The 17,733-nt window shown below is 42.8% G+C and overlaps 2 protein-coding genes across 2 annotated transcripts; both read left to right on the top strand.

Moving 5' to 3' along the window:
* Positions 1-1,279: 1,279 nt before the first annotated feature.
* Positions 1,280-2,999, top strand: LOC119557276. The gene is made up of 2 exons (XM_037869965.1): positions 1,280-1,538; positions 1,598-2,999. The coding sequence occupies exons 1-2, from the start codon at positions 1,428-1,430 to the stop codon at positions 2,630-2,632; spliced, it is 1,146 nt and encodes a 381-aa protein (XP_037725893.1). The 5' UTR covers positions 1,280-1,427; the 3' UTR covers positions 2,633-2,999.
* Positions 3,000-12,185: 9,186 nt separating this feature from the next.
* LOC119554183 lies at positions 12,186-12,635 on the top strand. The gene is given in 3 exon segments (XM_037864981.1): positions 12,186-12,444; positions 12,495-12,565; positions 12,567-12,635. Coding segments are annotated over 3 exon segments (399 nt in total).
* The last annotated feature ends 5,098 nt before the right edge of the window (positions 12,636-17,733 follow it).

The following is a 17,733-nucleotide window of genomic DNA, read 5'->3' as shown; positions in this document are numbered from 1 at the left end:
TTCATCATCCTTTCATCGCTATCTAGATCTCATCTTGTGTCACGTGACGACACTCACCTAATTTGAGAGCAGCTCTTAATCTGCGCACAATGAGATAAATACCTTTTGTGGTGCTGGCGGTTAACCGTAGAGTGCCCCCACCCAGCCGCCTTAACCCACTTGGGTTTTTGTAGTCCGTGATCCGTAATCCGTGGGCTGTTACCGTTACCAAGGCACTTGGCACGCTCCCGAATTGCCACTTGAGGCAAATTGCCTTGGAGCGAAACTTTCGAGACTTTGGCACGAACAACTCGGCGTTTATTACCTGTCGTTGGAACAACTAGAAGTACCACCCGGAATTCACCCCCCAAGGTCGATTATCTCAAGTTGTTAATGTATTAATTTGAATTCTTTATGAGGCAAGGAGCTAGCAGGTTGCTCCAAAATATGTTTGACATGGCAAATTTAGTGGAAAATTGGCGCATGTCGCAAGTATGCAAGTGAAAATGCTACGTGACTTCGTTGCAAATAAAAAGTCAACCAACTGGGGGAGACAAATTGGCCAGCTTCTGGAACTTGGGCCCAAAATTTAAAAAACAAATCACACCTACAAGCGCCCAAGACGAATTTCCAGACGGTCCACCTACATATATAAAAAAAACGAAGGAAGGACGAGTGTCCTGCCGGTAATGGAGTGGACTTTATTTGGGCTCCTTGTTTGCCAGTTCCACGCTCGACTGCCGACTTCCAACTGCCCTTACGAGGTACATATACCTTTTGCGGCACGCTCCGGCGACGAGCGACGCATTTGTCAGAGTTTCTCTTCGGATTGGGGAAAAATTCGGACGGGGATTGCATGTGGGATGCACTCGAAAGAATATAAAGTCCAGACAAGTATGATATTGATCGAAAAGAAAAGTTATTTCACAAAAATGGTTGTCTATATAAAGTCCAGCTTCCTTAACTCGACTTCAAGTTGTGTAATAATTTAATGTCGCCATGGTAATGTATCATTATTTTATCATTACTAATATTTCTTAATCTTACAGACTATAGTATTTTATTTAACATCTTTGATTATAACAGTGATAAATATTTAAATAGTATTAAATATGAAATATAAGACCTATAGGGGGTACAAATAATTTTACAAAATATTTACAATGATATTCAATTAAAAGAAATCATTTTCCACCACTTTCATTATCAATACCACACCAATATTTTTCCTTATGTAGTCCACTAACATCGATGTGCGGACTAGTAGTCCGGGCAAACAAACTCATTCCACAACTGTCAACCGTTGTTGGCTCAACTCACATTCCTTTACTACTCCATTCCATTCCTTTACTCTACACAACACACAACAAATAAATTCTTGAAAATATTCCCCTGTAGAAAACACCAACTTTTCGATACCTGAAATATCTACACGAAATTTGCTGCAAATGGCCAATGAGACAGAACAACAAGTATTCCACATGGAACTGGAAAATAATGGAGGTGGCGAGTTTGAGTCGGGATATAGCCTAAATGGCAAGCCCATTCTGCCACCTATGGTAAGTTGTGATCTTTCAGGATAATAGGTACTACTATAATAATTACTAAAACTGACTAGTTGACTGACTGGAAAAGACTGGAGATGATGCGCCTGCGTTTGAGCGCTCTGACCAAGGAAGCAATCCTCAAGAGAAACCAGTTGACCAAACGGGAACTTAGGAATGCTTCCACCAACACCAAAGTATTCCAGGGAGTCGGACCTTTGGTGGTGATGGGTCGCCTCCGTCAAAAACTGGAGCAATCGGAGACCATTATCTATGATCACACCGCCAATTTGGTAATGCAGATCTCTGCCCCCCTAAATACGCCAATTCTGATGACCTCCAAGCTGGTGATCGAGGATGCTCCTCCAGCTAAGCCCCAACGAGCTGTTCTCCAGGTAACGCCCATTCAAATGGGTGCGTCTGTAAGTGCTTGGGTAACCAAACCAGATCCACCGAAGCCTGAGAACTCCCAGCCCAAAGAGAAGATCTCCGAGCCCCCGAAGCGATGCAACACCAGTCCTGATCTCTTCAAGCTACACCACCAGCTCTGGCAAAGAAATCCTGATCATATTCCCATGCCGCAGCTTACTTTGGCCATCAAAAGTGATCCAGAGATTGGAAAACCTACTAAGACATCGCTAGCCAGGAATCCCAGCCGCATTCCCAAGCCGATTGCCAGCCAGGTGAGCAGGATTCCCAAGGTACCCAAAACCCAGACTGCCAACCAAACGCGACGCAATTGTGAGGCCAAAGTAGCCACAAAACGTACAAACCAGGCTAAGAACCCAGTTTCCCCTGCCAAACCGATCGCTCCATCCAAAACCGCCCACTTAAATGAGCCGAAAAGCATCAGGACTCCGGTGCCGGCTCACAAAAGACCAGGATATATGGAGAACGAGCTGCAGGTGCAGAAGAACCTGTTCCAGTCCTTGGTCCTTCGACAGGCCGAGGAGAACAAGCGTCTGCAGGCCAAAATGCAGGAGCAGCACCAGGGACTCATCACCTCGATGATCAATGAACTCAACCAAGGCCTCGAGATCTCCAATCCCATCTATCCCTCGGACAGGGCCTTGGAGCGGGACAACTCCAGCGATCCCAACCAGTACTAACTAACCAAAGTTGGAGATCTCCGGTGGCTAGCATTTCGCATGATACAATGTCAAAATTCTTAACGTTCACCCGGGAACGAACTGAGGAGAAACTACTGAGGAACAGAAACAGACGGGGAGAACATATCACATTATCCTCGGTCGAGAATTTTCAATTTTCTTCGCTCGTTTATTGAAATTGAAAATTCTTGATTGGAGCATTTTGAGCTGAAAGCAAAAGGAATGCCAGTTCGGGCAGGAAATGCGTGTGTTTATTCGTTGGGATGCGTCTAATTGATCGGTATAATAGAATTCTGTATATATCAAGTAGATTATTGATGGTCCCCCTAAAGGTCTTGTATCTTTAATAAGATTTTTGTAGAAAATATGAATGGTTGTTTTTATTTGGCAAAGGTATAGTAACTTTGGAATCTATTTTATTAGAAAGACATATTTTCAGGTGGGTCTTAAAATCTGTTTTGATTATACACAAATTCGATTGCTCTTCTGTGTAGGTTTCACTTTTGAATGATCGCTAAATTAACAAAATTACTATAAATTGCCTGTTCCAGTTGAAAATTTTCTGAACGTGAGACCACTCGACTTTATGGCATAATCCGCGAGTCGGTCGGGGCCAAATATACCGAGTATATATATCGGGCGTCTCTAATTGCGCCCAACGTCTGCGGTTGTGCCACACAAGTTGCACCGCAATTTGTCCCACTCCCGGAGATTTGGCCACCTGCCCGTGCGTCTCACATTGATGTCTCTATAGGAAAGTCCCCTGAGCTCCCCAATTCCCACTCCCATTTCTCCCACTTTTCCTGGCGAATTCGCTTGGCCCGTTTCACTTGGCGCGCCCATAACTCGGCGTGTTATTAAGTGTAAAAATTAAAATTTCATAAATTGTTATGCTTTATTTAGAGTGCGCCGAGCAGTTCCTCCGACTCCCCAGTTTCCCAGTTTCCTGTCCCATTGCAATGGCACTGCGTGTGGCATTCTGTGATTTGCGCGCTTCGGAAGCTGACGATATTGAGACTTAAGTGGACATAATTAAAAGCACTTAAGAGTCGCCACAGATCGCACCGACTGAGATATAGATGTGGTCTATAAGATGAGTGAGGGCAGAATGGCGAAGAGCACATTGGATGATGGCCAAATCCGCCAAGCAATTGGCAGATAGTGGAAAGATCACAGACAGTGTCGAGATTAGTGGCTATATTAAAGAGCTTTGTCTTGGCCGTCCTTGCCTGCCCTTCGAATATGAAATCAAATTAATTTTTGAGCTATCCCGAGAAAACACTTTGTAAATTAGTGTCGAGAAGTATGCAACAATATATCTCGAATCTAGAATCAGAAAGATTTATTTACATTCTATTTTTACTACCTACTTTAATACACCTTCATAAGCAATTAACAAACTGTGGTGATTTTTCTAGTATAGTATCCATAAATTAAACGAAGTAGTACATTTTACCTCACCTCATAAAATCTGAAAATGAATAAGTAATGAGGTATGATAAATCCCACACCAGCGAATTATCCATAGGCAAATGAAGTTGTAAATAGTTGCCTAATCTCTTGTTTTTTCACTTGGCTAATCACACAAAGTGAGGAAAACTTGCACGAGCAGACAAAAATGCCATGGAAATCATTTCGCGCTTTCACTTGGCGGCATGGGTTTATTAAATGAAGTGCACATGAAACGGGCATTTGGATTTCAAGACTAGAATAAACATAATCAAAGTAATAACTCGAGCAGCTCTTTTCCCCCGCCCTCGGAAAAGTCCTCGGCACCCCCTGGAAAACATGTGAAATTAATCTTGTTTATGTTTGTGGAAGAGGAGAGCAGCAAGAAAGTTTTCTCTGAAAGTTTTCGGTTGCCTTTTTGCGCAAGTTTTCTTTTCGGGGGATTCGGTAAGGGAAAAGTGGGCAAAAGTTTTCAGTTTCGAGTGAAAATAAATAAAATCGAATGATTTCACTTTTGTTCCAGGCACGTAAATAGTTTTGCCTGCCACAGGGATAACCATTCAAGTGCAAATGCGAAATTTAATTAAAATATTTCTGAGGCGTTTGAAACGCAACATTTCCATATTCGTTGGTTTCTGAGAAAACACTAAAGGTTTAAAGTCCTCTTTAAAGGTGCCTAAAAGTAGGCAATAAAACATTATTAGATGAAATGGCCTTTTTATTTTTATTAGTGATTTCAAACCCCATGTATTTAGAAAACTGTGAGTTTATATCTTTACCCCTTGTGGACAGAAGGTGTGCGATTTATATCCAGTAGACAACCCCTGTTCGCATAATCTGCTTATTCAGCGACATATGTGAAAAGTTCTGTCAACAAAATCGAAATCAGGAAAAATTTGTTTGCCATTTAAATTCGATTTTGATCCTATTTATCCAGTAAATTGCAGCAATTGAAAGGATTTGCGAGGGAGTCGCTCGCTGCTTGTTTGATTTTCAAATTACCTTCCAAGGATGTTGGGCGGCTGACGGATGTGTGATTTTGGTGACGATGTGACGACGTTATGTGTGGTGCAAACACTTGTTTAAGCTGATCCATGGCTTTAAGGAACACCAATACTCCCTCTGGGACTTTTCACCGCCCCCTCAGTGGCGAAAAGATATTGAATTTCAATAGCTGCAGCTGCAGGAAATCACTTCCTGGCGACAAAGTAGACGAAATGGAAATCAGCCGGGGAAAAAGGACGAGGACGCAAGTCAAAGAAATCCCCAAGTGCGGGTCAAAGAAAATAAAACTTTATGCAAATGCGCCACTTTGGCCGTAAAATGAAATAGTCCCCGGCCAAATTATACCTTGATGCCTGATGAGCTTCGGTTTTCCTGTTGGATCCTGGATCCTGGATCCTGGCCAATTGTCCTGGACGTGAATTGAAACAAAAGGGACTTTGTTTCGATTGCTCCTTCCCCTTCTCTTTTCTCCGCTAGTTTGGGAACCCGAGCAGGTGACTTCAACTTAGGAAACTTTTGCATTTTACAATTTACCTACATTCGGCATCGCTTTATTTTTCTGCCCTCAGGGAAAACTTTTCCTGCGACAATAAAACGGCCAACTTAATTCCGGAAGTTGTTACGGACACGCTGTCCGCCGTCTGCTTTTTTGGCCACTCATTATTAATATTATTATTATAATTCCAGTGGCCCGGAATTCGCCCACCGCCCTCCATTTTTCCACCGGAAACGGATGCTGTTATTAATTCACATGTCCGGCGGACTGATGTGGGTTATCATCAGGTATTCCCCGCACTCAGAGAGCTGCACTTTTGTCTTCTCTGCTGATTCCTAATTAAATTTGCCACTTTATTTGCTCGCCTTTCTTTCTTTTCCCTAGCCCCAATCCCATTCCCAGCCCCTGCTGTCTTAATTGTGTTTGTGCTACTCTATTTCATCCACTCGCACTGAAAAGAGAACTCATTTATGCCACACAGCTTCCTGCGTCTTGGTCCTGCAGGATTCTCGGATTCTCGGTTTCAAGGATTCTTGGATTCTCGCTCCTAGTCTGAGGTGGCTGTTTGCGCTAAAATAATTGAATTAATAATTGCTGCGTGTGGTTTTCATGCTTTTCCAGCTAAGACAAGTAAGAATGCGAGGGATTTCTAATAGGGTTATATGAAGTACGGGATACCCTGGAAATAATAATTGGGAAAATCTAAAAATATATATAAAGAAAAAACCATTTAATATGCGTTTTCGATCTAAGAATATATAGAATATATTTATATTGAAGAGCCTTGAAGAGCTAGATATTTAAGTCTGTAGTCTGTACCTATCCCGTGGATATAGGATTTTTTGTCTGCCGACACACACACAGTATGTGTAACCTTATAAAGGGTTAAGAACCCAATATACCCTTGACTCGCCCAACTGCTGGGTATTGAAAAAACCCAAAGTGCTTAAGCCTGAGCTTCGGAACCGAGCAGAGTCGTGTGCAACTTTTATCTCTGCCAGCTCTTGGCGCTGTCTTTGCCCCATTTCCCATCCCAGTTTTTGCAGGAAAGTTGCTCGGATGCCTTTACTTGCTCACTGATTTAATAAATTAACGTTAATTAGCTGCTGTGGTCGATGGGGAAAGGGCGAACGTGGGGAACTGGGTTAGCTTAAAAGACAATAATGCCAAGGATCCGGCAACTTTCGCCCCGGCTGTACGTGATTTCCGCGGCTGTTCCAAGATTTAGCCCGTAACCCCAAAGTTCGATGTGTGAGTTATGGGCTGTCAGACGGAGGGGGCGGCGGGAGGGGGGCGTGGCATGACGGTGTGCTATATTCGAACCGATAATTCATAAATGTAAATGGATGAGCTTCTGTTTGTTCATGCCATTTTAATTAGCCAAATGAGTGGCGAAAGATCAGCAATGGGTTTATTTCCAGGAAGCCAAATTGAGTCAACACACGCCCGAAATGAATTCATTTCAACTAGGAGCAGGAATAAGTTCCTCCTCGCAAAGAATCCAATTAAAGTTCACAGGCCAAGGCCGCAGGCCCTCTTGACTTTTGGTCAATGCAATTGCAGGGAGGTCGAAAGTGGCAGTCAAAAGTGAGCCAAGGAAGTTGACCCAAGCTGGACAAAGTTGCTTGAGACGACATTCGCCTGGGGCGCCGAAGGACATAGTGAGCTCTCAAGGAGCTGGCCGGCATTTAAATTGAAATTAACATCCTGTCGGAGGATCCTCACATGCGGACTCTCCTTCGAGATGTGTGTGCTCATTATGCCAAACCAGGCGAAGTCATAGTCACAGTCAAAGGAATGCAGAGGAAACGGCAGGCGACGACAAAAAAGGCCAAAAGAAAACTTGCCAACAAGTGCTGGCCAAAAGCAAGAGCCGCCAAGCAAAGGAAAAGCCAAAGGAAAGTGTCGAGCAAACATCTGACTAAACAAACACTAGTACTTGCCTGCATGTTGCACTGAAAAAAATGATACCTAGTACTTCAGAAGATTTAAAAACGATGCCTTTAAATGCCTTAAATTAGCCTGCTGTTTCTTGACTTTCTTAAAAACCACTTCCTCTCCTACTTTACTAAATCTATATATAACCATTGATAGCCTTTTATGTTACCTTTATATTTTATACATCCGAGTTGGATAATAGACCAAAAATATGACAGCCTTATAGGTTTCGTTGCATACTTTTAGACATATATCTTACATACATATATCTTATTAGAATCCCTAGTCAAAATCTAAGCTTTTAAAACCTAGAACCACATTTTCGGGTGATTTTCTTAATTCCTTACTTATTATTTTTTCCAGTGTTTAATATCCTATACCCACACTCACGAAAAAAAACGCACACATTCAAAGACAGCGGCACACACTGGTGTAATTAAGAGGCCATTGTTATTTCGCTGACAAAAGTGAAAGATCCCATGATGGATAACGTGTGTGTTGTTGTTTTTGTCGCCTCCTTTCGGCTTCGTCCTTTGCCTGTTGACACTTCAAAGTGCGACTGTCTGAGTGAGTATCTGTGTGCGTATCTGAGCTGTGCGCCGCTCTTTGATGTAATCAGCCACCGCCTCACATCGCACAACTTGACACATTATTCCCAATCTTGCAATTATTCTTACCTCAGCCTTTGACGACAGCAATTAAAAGGCTCACAGACACACACACATGCGAGCCTTAAAGGACTAATTTCACATATTCCCGCACTTGTGTGAGTGTATGCTGATGTCTGCATAAATATTTAATGTGTTTGCCTTGTTAGTGGCGATATCACTTTATTCTGCGGAAGGATTAAATTAATGCCAAACGTGTGCGATACCCACATCCACACACCATGTTTAACCCCAGAAAGCCCACCAAAAACACAGCTCTCTTGTTGTTTTAGGTATCGCAAAACACACAGGATTTACGGCGGAGGGGCTCAAATTGGAAAGGGGTTTCGAGTTTTAGTGGCTGGCGTAGGCAAACAGACAAGTGGAAACCGCTGCTTACACTAGTTAGCTAATCAAATTAGTTTTATTAACACGTACGACAACAAGTGCGAATGCAAACTTACACTCACCAACACATATGTGCGCGCTGTACGTGTTAATTGCGTGTTAAACCGTTTAATGCGTGAGCAAATTTAGAGCACTAAAACGTTGCCTACTTTTCAGCTGCACTCTAGGATTGAGATAAGGGATCTTATAACTATCGTTCTTTGATAAGGAATTTTTTTAAGTTTGTAAGACTTTCTAAGAGATTATGTATATAATGCATAACATGTATATACTTTAAAAAACCTTTTTAGATGCATTATCTATACGTAATTATATCCACATTTTTATTGGAATCATGTATTATCCTTAAAAGAAATCTTTATAAAATGGTATTAACAATCTGAGATATAAATTAAGATGACTAAATCAGGACAAGCTGGAAATAAATCACAGCTGCTAATCCACCATGCTGAAGGCATTCAAATGAAGCTCCAGTTATGTTCAGCATATCAATGCGAATGCCTACTAAGAACTGGTAAATAGTTCCCCAGTTTCTTCCCCTTTCGAAAAACAAGAGAGTGTGCGGCACACAAATGGCCAGTTAATTAGGCCGCTGACATCAGCAGTAGAAACCCGATGACAACCCTGAATTGCCCCCCAGAGGGAAAGGGCTTCTTCAATTACACGACTGACCACCATAATTAATGTTAATAAATAATAAATTTACATATAAAAACGTCCCCAAAAAGCATGTGAGACGTAAGCCGAGACATGCAGAGCAGTGAAAGTCCGCAGCGGCATACAAATCTCCGTAATTAAAGCACCCAGTGATGCCAGGACATTGATAAGCTGCAAAAAGCGAAAGGAAACGGAAGCGTTTAATTAACTTGTTTTGTTCAGTCTCGACTCTGGACTCTCGATTCATATAGTATGCCAAGCGTATCGGGCAATTAGAGTGGCCAGAAAAATCGAAAGGGAAATTGAAAGTGTGCGTATCATAAATTGCTGACCCACCACCGACCGAAATCAGATATAGCCAGACCACAAATTGCATTAAGGCCTACAAGCCGCAGGAAACTTCAGCTCGTAAGAAAGTTTTTAGCTCGACAATAAACCGCCTCTTGAAAAGTACAAATGCAACAGAGACTTGCAAGTATCGAATTGTTTCAAATCTCTTTTTTGACAACTATCTTTGTGCTACAAACTTTTTCAATTATACTCGGTGATTTCTCAGGCCCACAAAAGGGTTAAATTCGGGCACTCAAGCATTCAGTTCAATCAATTTTGAAGGTCTCCTCAAGCGTGAAGATAAGAAAGCCAGGCGGCGAATTAATTAGCATTCATTGCCTGCCCAATTGAGCTTGTAAATATTTCATTAATCGCCGGAAAGTCTGCAAATGCGAGGCATTAATAAGAGTTCTTCACTTGATGGATGGCTGCTGACCTCTTCGACAAAGTGAGAAGCTCCGAGGAAGGCGCTGTAGTGCTTTATAAAAATAGTTCTTCACTTGATGGATGGCTGCTGACCTCTTCGACAAAGTGAGAAGCGCCGAGGAAGGCGCTGTAGTGCTTTACCTACTCCCTAGTTGGCCAACTTTTAATTTGCTCACATTCTCATTTGCGAGAACAAAGTCACTACACAACAAAAGATGCCAATTTAATCTAGTCCCTGCTGGCCACATGGGACACTTGCTCGTAAAACCACTCTGGACGGGACTCAGGACCTCAGGGCGAGGAGGAGGGTGTCCCGGGCACAGGAAATGACTTCAGTGCCGGACTCTCTCTATGTGTGTGGGTAAGATGTTGGCACCAGCAGGTAACTTCCGGCATAGTCAAATTGAAAATGGCTGTGCCAGACCACAATCCCCATTTTCTCCCTCCCTGGGGATCCTGCCAGCTGCTCTACTTTCCTGTGGCCAGAGTGTAAAGTTGTCTGCACTCGCAAAGTGTGACAAATTAAATTAAAGCCAAAAGTCCACTCTAGGTAGTTCGCCGTAATTGCTTAATGCCCTCTCTCAATTAAACTCCAGAAAGAGTTTGCCTTCCAGGCAGGGGACTACTCGTAAGGGAAAAGGATAGGGGCTGAGTTATGGGGTCACGGAGGTGGTCTTACTGCTTCGAACACGTGAGTTCTTGAACTGCGACCGGCACTTGACTTATGACATTAGAGCGCAGACACAAATCTTTATGAGCCGCGCTCTCCTGCCAGGACATAAGTAAGAAAAACTACAGTTTCCACTTAGCGGCGGTCCAAGTCCAGCCACACACTCTCACACATCCTGCGAGGATACACTGCGAATGGCAGCTGCGAGTGGACAGTGACAAAAACCCCAGGCATTGTGCACTGAGAAATTTCTAATCATTCTTTCAAGATAGGTACCAAAGTGTCTAAAAGTAAGACCATTAAAAATATGGCCTACAAGTATGCAATGATTTATTCCCAAGTCGGAAATCCAATGGATTTAAGCGGAAAGAGGTAGTTCTATCTTTAAAGCATACTTTTAGAAAGCTTTTTAATGTTTCAATGAGTCTATAGAAATTATTTTAGAAAATTGGCAATTAAAGGTCTCCTTAAAAATATAAAAATGTTACAATATTGATCATTTTCCTTGATTTTCCTTTTGATTCCTTTCTCTTTCAACTTGATTTTCGTACAGAACTCTTTTTTCTATAAATGCCTCACCCCTTCCATTTCTCGCAGTGCACATTTAAGGCCAGTCAAGCAGCCAGACTGACGCATTGTTGTGGTCATAAGTCAGCGTGTGGACAAAAAACCTGTGCACTCAGTTGAAAATCTTAAAGATAAATAAAGACCGGAGGACTTTTCAGAGGGGAAAGCCTGAACTTTGACCCCAAAAACGACAAAACGACAAAACCGCAAAAGGCAGCAAACAAACCAAAGACGACGAGGAAAATCGGCGAGAAGATGATGAGCAGGACAGGACGATTATGACGCTGGCGGCGCCCAGCGAAGCGCAACTGATGAAGCCCACTTAGAGGTGTCCCTGCTCCTTGTGCCCCCTCCTCGCCCCCTGCTCCTCCCCAGTTTCCCTTTGGCTTTTCCTGCTCATTTTCCATTTCCCTGCTCCTCTTCGCATGGACAGTGGTCAGCAGGGCTTGGCAACATTTGCCGTTGACAGAGTGCAGGAACACGAAGATGGAAAGCGGTGAGTGGAAAAAAGGAACCACTCCATAATTGAGGATCTCGACTATAAGATTACCTGGTACTAACATCTCAATGGGGAAATATATGTGCCTACTTTGGGATTGTTTTTACAGGCTTTAAATAGGGAAAACTTTCCAAAATCTTTATTACATTTTAAAATGTGCCTAAAAGTATGCTTTAAGAAGTAGAACATAGCTTTTTAACATATATATAAACATATATCGTAGCATACTTTTGTACAGTATTTTAAAATGTTATATACCTTAAATTTATTTTCCCTCTAAACACTCTATAAAAGTGAGTGTATCCCAATATTCCCCTCGACAAGGCAGCATAAAAATCAAGGAGCAGCAGCTGGGTGAGTCAGTGGTCGTGGGGACGTGTGTTGGGCTACTTGGGGTCGTCTGGACAAACATTACCCATCGTCGGACACCACCGGACATGACCAAATGAAAATGTGTAAGGATGCCCCTTGGCGAAGTCGTCGTCGTCGCCTCCGCCGCACAATTATTACTTCAACTTTTCATTTGGGTCTCGCCACTCGACGCGGTTTTCCCGGAGTCTGGAGGTGCTGCAGGATACCAGGATGGCCGGCTGGAAGAATACTCCTGGCCATGGCTTGTAATTTCGCTTCCTGCGTCTCATTTTTCATATTTCACCGCTTTGAGTGCCATTTGGCAAGCTGCAAACTGGAAACGGCAAAAGGCGACTGGCCAACAAGGTAAACAGACAATTTCTCAAGCGACTAATGCCCTGACTTATTGTTGAACTTGGGAAGGATTGGAATGGGGGAGTGCAGCACATGTTCTCGTGCCAACTGACAAACCTCAAAGTGGGTTCTGGACTGGGAATCTCTAGATAAAGATTTTGACCACCATAACCAGGGCCAGTATTTTATGGGGTGATATTTGTTAAGGAAGTTATAGGATGATCATGGAATGTTGAACCTTTCGCACCAAAGAGGATTCAATATAATCATATTAAGTTATCAAATAAATCTAGCATCTATATAATTTATTTTGTAAATAATTTGAAAAGTAGGCTTGGACAATTATTATGAACTTAATAATAAAAATATTAACAAAACTTATTTAAAAAATTAAAATTTCTCATGGTACAGTTATGACCCCAAAACTGCATTTATTCACTTTCTTATTAAATTTTTTTGAAAATGTATTGAAATTTTTTTAAATTTCAGTCACTTATCCGAAAACATGTGTGTTTCATTCTTCATAAAATTTTTGTTAAGTTTCATGTTTGGTAAGCTTCAAATATTTCTTAACTGAGCTGAAAAACATTGAGTCTAGAAACAGAAGCGAAGAAACCCATCGAAACAAAAGGCTCTAATCCTTGATCTATTCCAAAACATTGATGATAGCTTGAGATATCTGTTTATGATGGTCTCGTCGATTTGAGGCCACAAAGAAAGAGTTCAATAGCTGCCGAAGCGAATATGATTCGAGTTCAAAGTCAAAAAGCTGACCTCTGGCAGAGGATGGCCGAAAAATGGGTGGCAACAGATTGCGCATACGACCTGTTGAAACAGTCGAAAGTCGCAGTTGCAAAAAGCCCCAGAGAGAAGCGAATAAAAACGCAGCATTATAAACAAAAAAAGCCTACGAGAAAGGAAAAAGGAGGAGGGCCATAAAGAGCCTAGCAAAAGTACAGAATTTATGTGTATAAGTAAGCCACGAAGGTCATATTAAATTGCCATAAAGAGCTATCGATTTTATCTGCAACAATGGGAGAAGGAAAATCGCTGCGCACAAGAAAATGCTCCAGCATCCTAACGAGGACACTGACACCGCCGAGAAAATGGCAGGAAAATGGGGGAAAATGTAGGGGGGTAGGGAAGAGCGAGGCAAAGAAAAGAAACAAGGGAAAAATAAAGCAGCGGGCAGTCGGAAAATCCATAAAGAGGCGCGTCTGCGGAGGGGCCGAAAAGAAAAGTTTTTCCCCGGCTCCTACTGTTGCAGCCCCCTCCCCCCTCTCTTTTCCCTTGGCCACTGGCTAATTAGAAAAGTTTCCCCTTTCCATTTGGACGAGTAGCTGAACGCTCATAGGTGCGAGCAGCCGAGTCGCCATTTTTTAGCCCACGTGGCGTATGAGCGACGGAGACGGAGCGAGCCTGGTGTCACACCTACTTACCTACCACACGTAGCCAGGAGCTCAACCATTGGCTGGCATAAATCACAGTGGCCCCCGCCGTCCTGCATTTTCCTCGCATTTCCCTCGCATTTTCCTCCTGACGAGCGGAGCACCTAACGCACTCGGAGAGACACACCTTCAGGAGCAGGGGCTGGGTCTTAGTTAGCTCGAGTTTCCCGGCGCACCTGCTCCTCTCTCTCAGCTTTCCTCGCTCTCTTTCGCTCACTCACTCGCCTTCTCATTTGTATTTACCTAAGACAGCACAGTGCAAAAGTGGAAATGGGAAAAAAGAAAAGCTGGCAAAAAACCGAGTACCTAACGAGCGAAAGCTGCGCACCTAAACCTGCGCTACACAAAAACTCCAGACGAGCTGAGAGCACCTCACAAACACTCACGCACACTGGGAAACGGGGGAAAGCGGCAGGCGGGAAATGGGAAAACTGCGGGGGAGGAAAGGCGGCGGAAAAGGTGAAAGCCGAGCCAACAGATGAGAACAGACGACGTTGACGAGCACACGACGAGGAAAATGACGATGACGTTGATGGGGAATATAAAGCAGTAGAGGGAAGGGCGGGGAAAAGCGGGGATAGTAAAGGAAAATTGTAGGAAAAATATGGCTAAATAAGTACAAAATGGGGGAAAGTAAGGAAAATATAAAAATAAAATCTGAAAAAATCGTAAAATTAAAGGTTATTGCTTTTTTATTTACAAAAGAAATAGAGCTTAAGGGTTATAATTCCATAGGTACAATAGGATAGCATTGACTCTTGGTTTCAAATGGATAGCTCTATATATATAGATAAACCACAAACTATAGCATTTTCCACTAGCTGGAGACTTTCCTTTGGCCGTCGGGAAAACACATGGAGCCCCACCCCCGTTCTCGTGGAAAACCCCTCGAAGGTGCTCAACTTTGGTTGGCTGCCAACATTTTCGTGCTCACCTTAAAAAGCGTAGGTAGCACTGCCATAAAGGCCAATAAGAGCGAGCGAGACAGCAGGACAGGCAACAACCTGGCTGTGACTGTGTGTGTGTGTGTGTTGGCCAGGACGTATCTGTGTGTGTGCGAATGTATCTGTGAGAGCGAAGCCAACGAACGAAAAACGGACGACGAATAACAACTGTTACTTGCGGTTGAGGTTGCAGCTGGGTAACCGAAAAAGGGGGGAAATTCAGGGGGAGGGGTGGAAAATCAGGGGGAGGGGACTCCCACAGGTAAGAGAGAGAGGTGGCAGCGCAGCTGGCACCTACATCTCAGCATGCCGCACTCTTCTGGCCAAACGACGACGAAACGAAGACGATGGGCCAACACCTAAAACAGGTATACATATACAGGACCCACATATATGTCTACAGATATATAGATGGGGGAGGGGGGCTTCTGACGCAGGTAGATTGGTGGATGCGTAAGGTACATTATATATATCTCAGCCAGACTTGAAGCACGTGTCTAGGTATTTTCTCTGAGGTGTGAGCAAAGGACATGCGCAGTTTCTCGAAGCTCTCTCTCCACTTTCACTGTTAACCTAACAGCAGGGGAAATTCAGGGGTACCATAACATGGCCACATATCGTCTGTAAGGTCCACAAAAGAAAATTTTAGCCACTGCAGCTGTCTTCGCCTGACAGTTGGCCCAAGATATGGCCATAAAATACAAGCCGAGAGACATTGACCCACAAAGGAAATTAACATAATTGTTGATTCTTGCGTTTTATTGTCGAGTGCGTTCTGGCCTTGTCCTCAGAGCCGAATCGATTTTGTGTAAAATTCAAGGGCCAAAACTGATGATAAAGCACAAGTCCAGGGCTCAGGGTGAACCAAAGGGTCAAGATGGCTGCAAAGGACCTCATTCGGAGCGCTAATAAGTAGGCAATGTTTGAGGTGAACACAAAATGTGGGCATTAGGACCACTCTTGAATACTTTTGCAGTTGGATTAACTCACTTTTATCTACATATGTTCTTCAGATCTTAATTCACTTTATTGGATCTCCTTCAGAAATTATACAGGATTTAAAACCTCTTCAAAAGGTGTCTAAAAGCATACTACAAGTTATTTCGAGTTTCGAAACAGTTTTCATAGCATACTTTTAGGCAGTTTTAAGAGTTTTTAAGCTTTGCACTTTCCCTAACATAAAACTTATAGCAAAACCCCTCTATAAGGCAGCTCTAATTGAATTTTAATTTCCATTGATTGCACTTTTTGACCTTTCTGCGCTCTGCAAACAAAAAAGTTGTGCATACGCCATGTTGGCCCGCAACAAGCCAACGAAATTTGCATTGTTGTCCTTTTCTGGGGAGGAGGCCAAATGAACAGTTCTGTTTTCGGGAAACTTTGCTCGCACTTTTCACGCTTTTTGGGACTGGAGATGGGAGCAAGGAGCAACAGGATGCGGAGTGGACCATCCTTGCTGCTCTTTTGGCTGCTACAAATAACCGGCATCAACTTTAATCACCTGCTTAATTAAATCAGTTTCGCCCAGCTCCCGTTTTTCCCCGCTTTCGCAGGTTGGTCATTGTTCTGTTGTCCTGGGTCCTGGTTGCCTGCATAAATTATGTGCTGCATAATCACCTACAAGCGTTCTATTTAAGCTCCTGGCAAGTGTCCTTTGCACTCCGTCCTCCGAGCTCCTCGTTTTCTGTGTTTTGACCACTTTTTCCTGCTGCTCGCTGATGTCCGATAAAGTTCTTAAATCCTTTACGTTTTCCTTGCCTTTTCCTTTGTTTTTCCCGCGATGCGGTTTTCATTTGCTTAATGCTTGCGTTGAGTTTTTATTTTATCGCCAGATTCAGATCCGGATTTATGTTTTTTAATTCCCTTAGACCGTATTTTCCTGGGGCTAAGAATAAGATATTCATCTGCGTAAGGAAAGGTAAGGTAAATATAAAAAACCGAAAAAATGAAAGGGAAGCTTAACGATCTGTAAAGGTATTAAATAAATTGTTTTGCAAGATTGAAATTTAAATGGAAAAGTATTCAAATGAGTTAATAATCACTTTACAAATGAGTAAATATTCAATAATTTGTTTATTTCTAGGACTTTTAAAACTATTTTTTAGGAAATTGCATTTCGTATAGAACAAAAATATTTAATTTGCTTATTATTCATTTCACAAAAACATTACAACAGAATCAGCATTAAGTCCAGATATGATAGACGTAAAAACTTTCTTAAATGACAGGAAAACCTTCCATATTTCTTTGGCGTATAACTTTTCCTTATCAATTCCCAACATAGCAAAACCATCGATATTTGTTCAATTGTAAGCGAAACTACAAAAGCAATTAACAGGGACACGGGGTTAATTGGCAGCCCCCGACCTTCAGTCCCCAATTCCAGAGACCCTCCTTCTGGTTAATGTAATGGACCGCAATTTACGTCAACTTAATACTCATTTCTGAGCAAGAGTTTTTCCGACCGTTCCAAGGATATGTGCTTCGAATTTCCCGCTCCATTTCTCGCACGCCTAGGTAAGATTTATGGGAGAGTGGGGGGCACAGTAGTCATTTCGGAACTCCAAGGACCTCAAGTGTGCAACGCAATTTGGCGAAAGTATCAAATTTCTCCCACAAAACACTTTCACCACGGCATCGCCTTCTGATTTTTTCCTGCTGCGGCCACTGGACGTAGAAAAGTAAACAGAAGGTTAATGGATTTGACACACGGTTCCAAGGAAGCCACGGCACTTGGGCGTGAAATGGATATGCTTTCAGGCTAGGCACACACACGATGAGATCTGGGCTCTGGGTTCTGAGCTCTGAGGAGGTGGAACCAAATTGGGGGAAAGACATTGTTTTGTTTACCCTGTGGTAACTGTGGTAGATTCTTAAAGAAGTGTGGTATTATAAAAGCTAGACCTCTTCGA

Source organism: Drosophila subpulchrella, chromosome 3R (assembly GCF_014743375.2).
Source record: "Drosophila subpulchrella strain 33 F10 #4 breed RU33 chromosome 3R, RU_Dsub_v1.1 Primary Assembly, whole genome shotgun sequence".
Taxonomy (NCBI): domain Eukaryota; kingdom Metazoa; phylum Arthropoda; class Insecta; order Diptera; family Drosophilidae; genus Drosophila; species Drosophila subpulchrella.
Note: the sequence above shows the minus strand (reverse complement) of the source record. Positions and strands in the feature narration are given on the sequence as shown.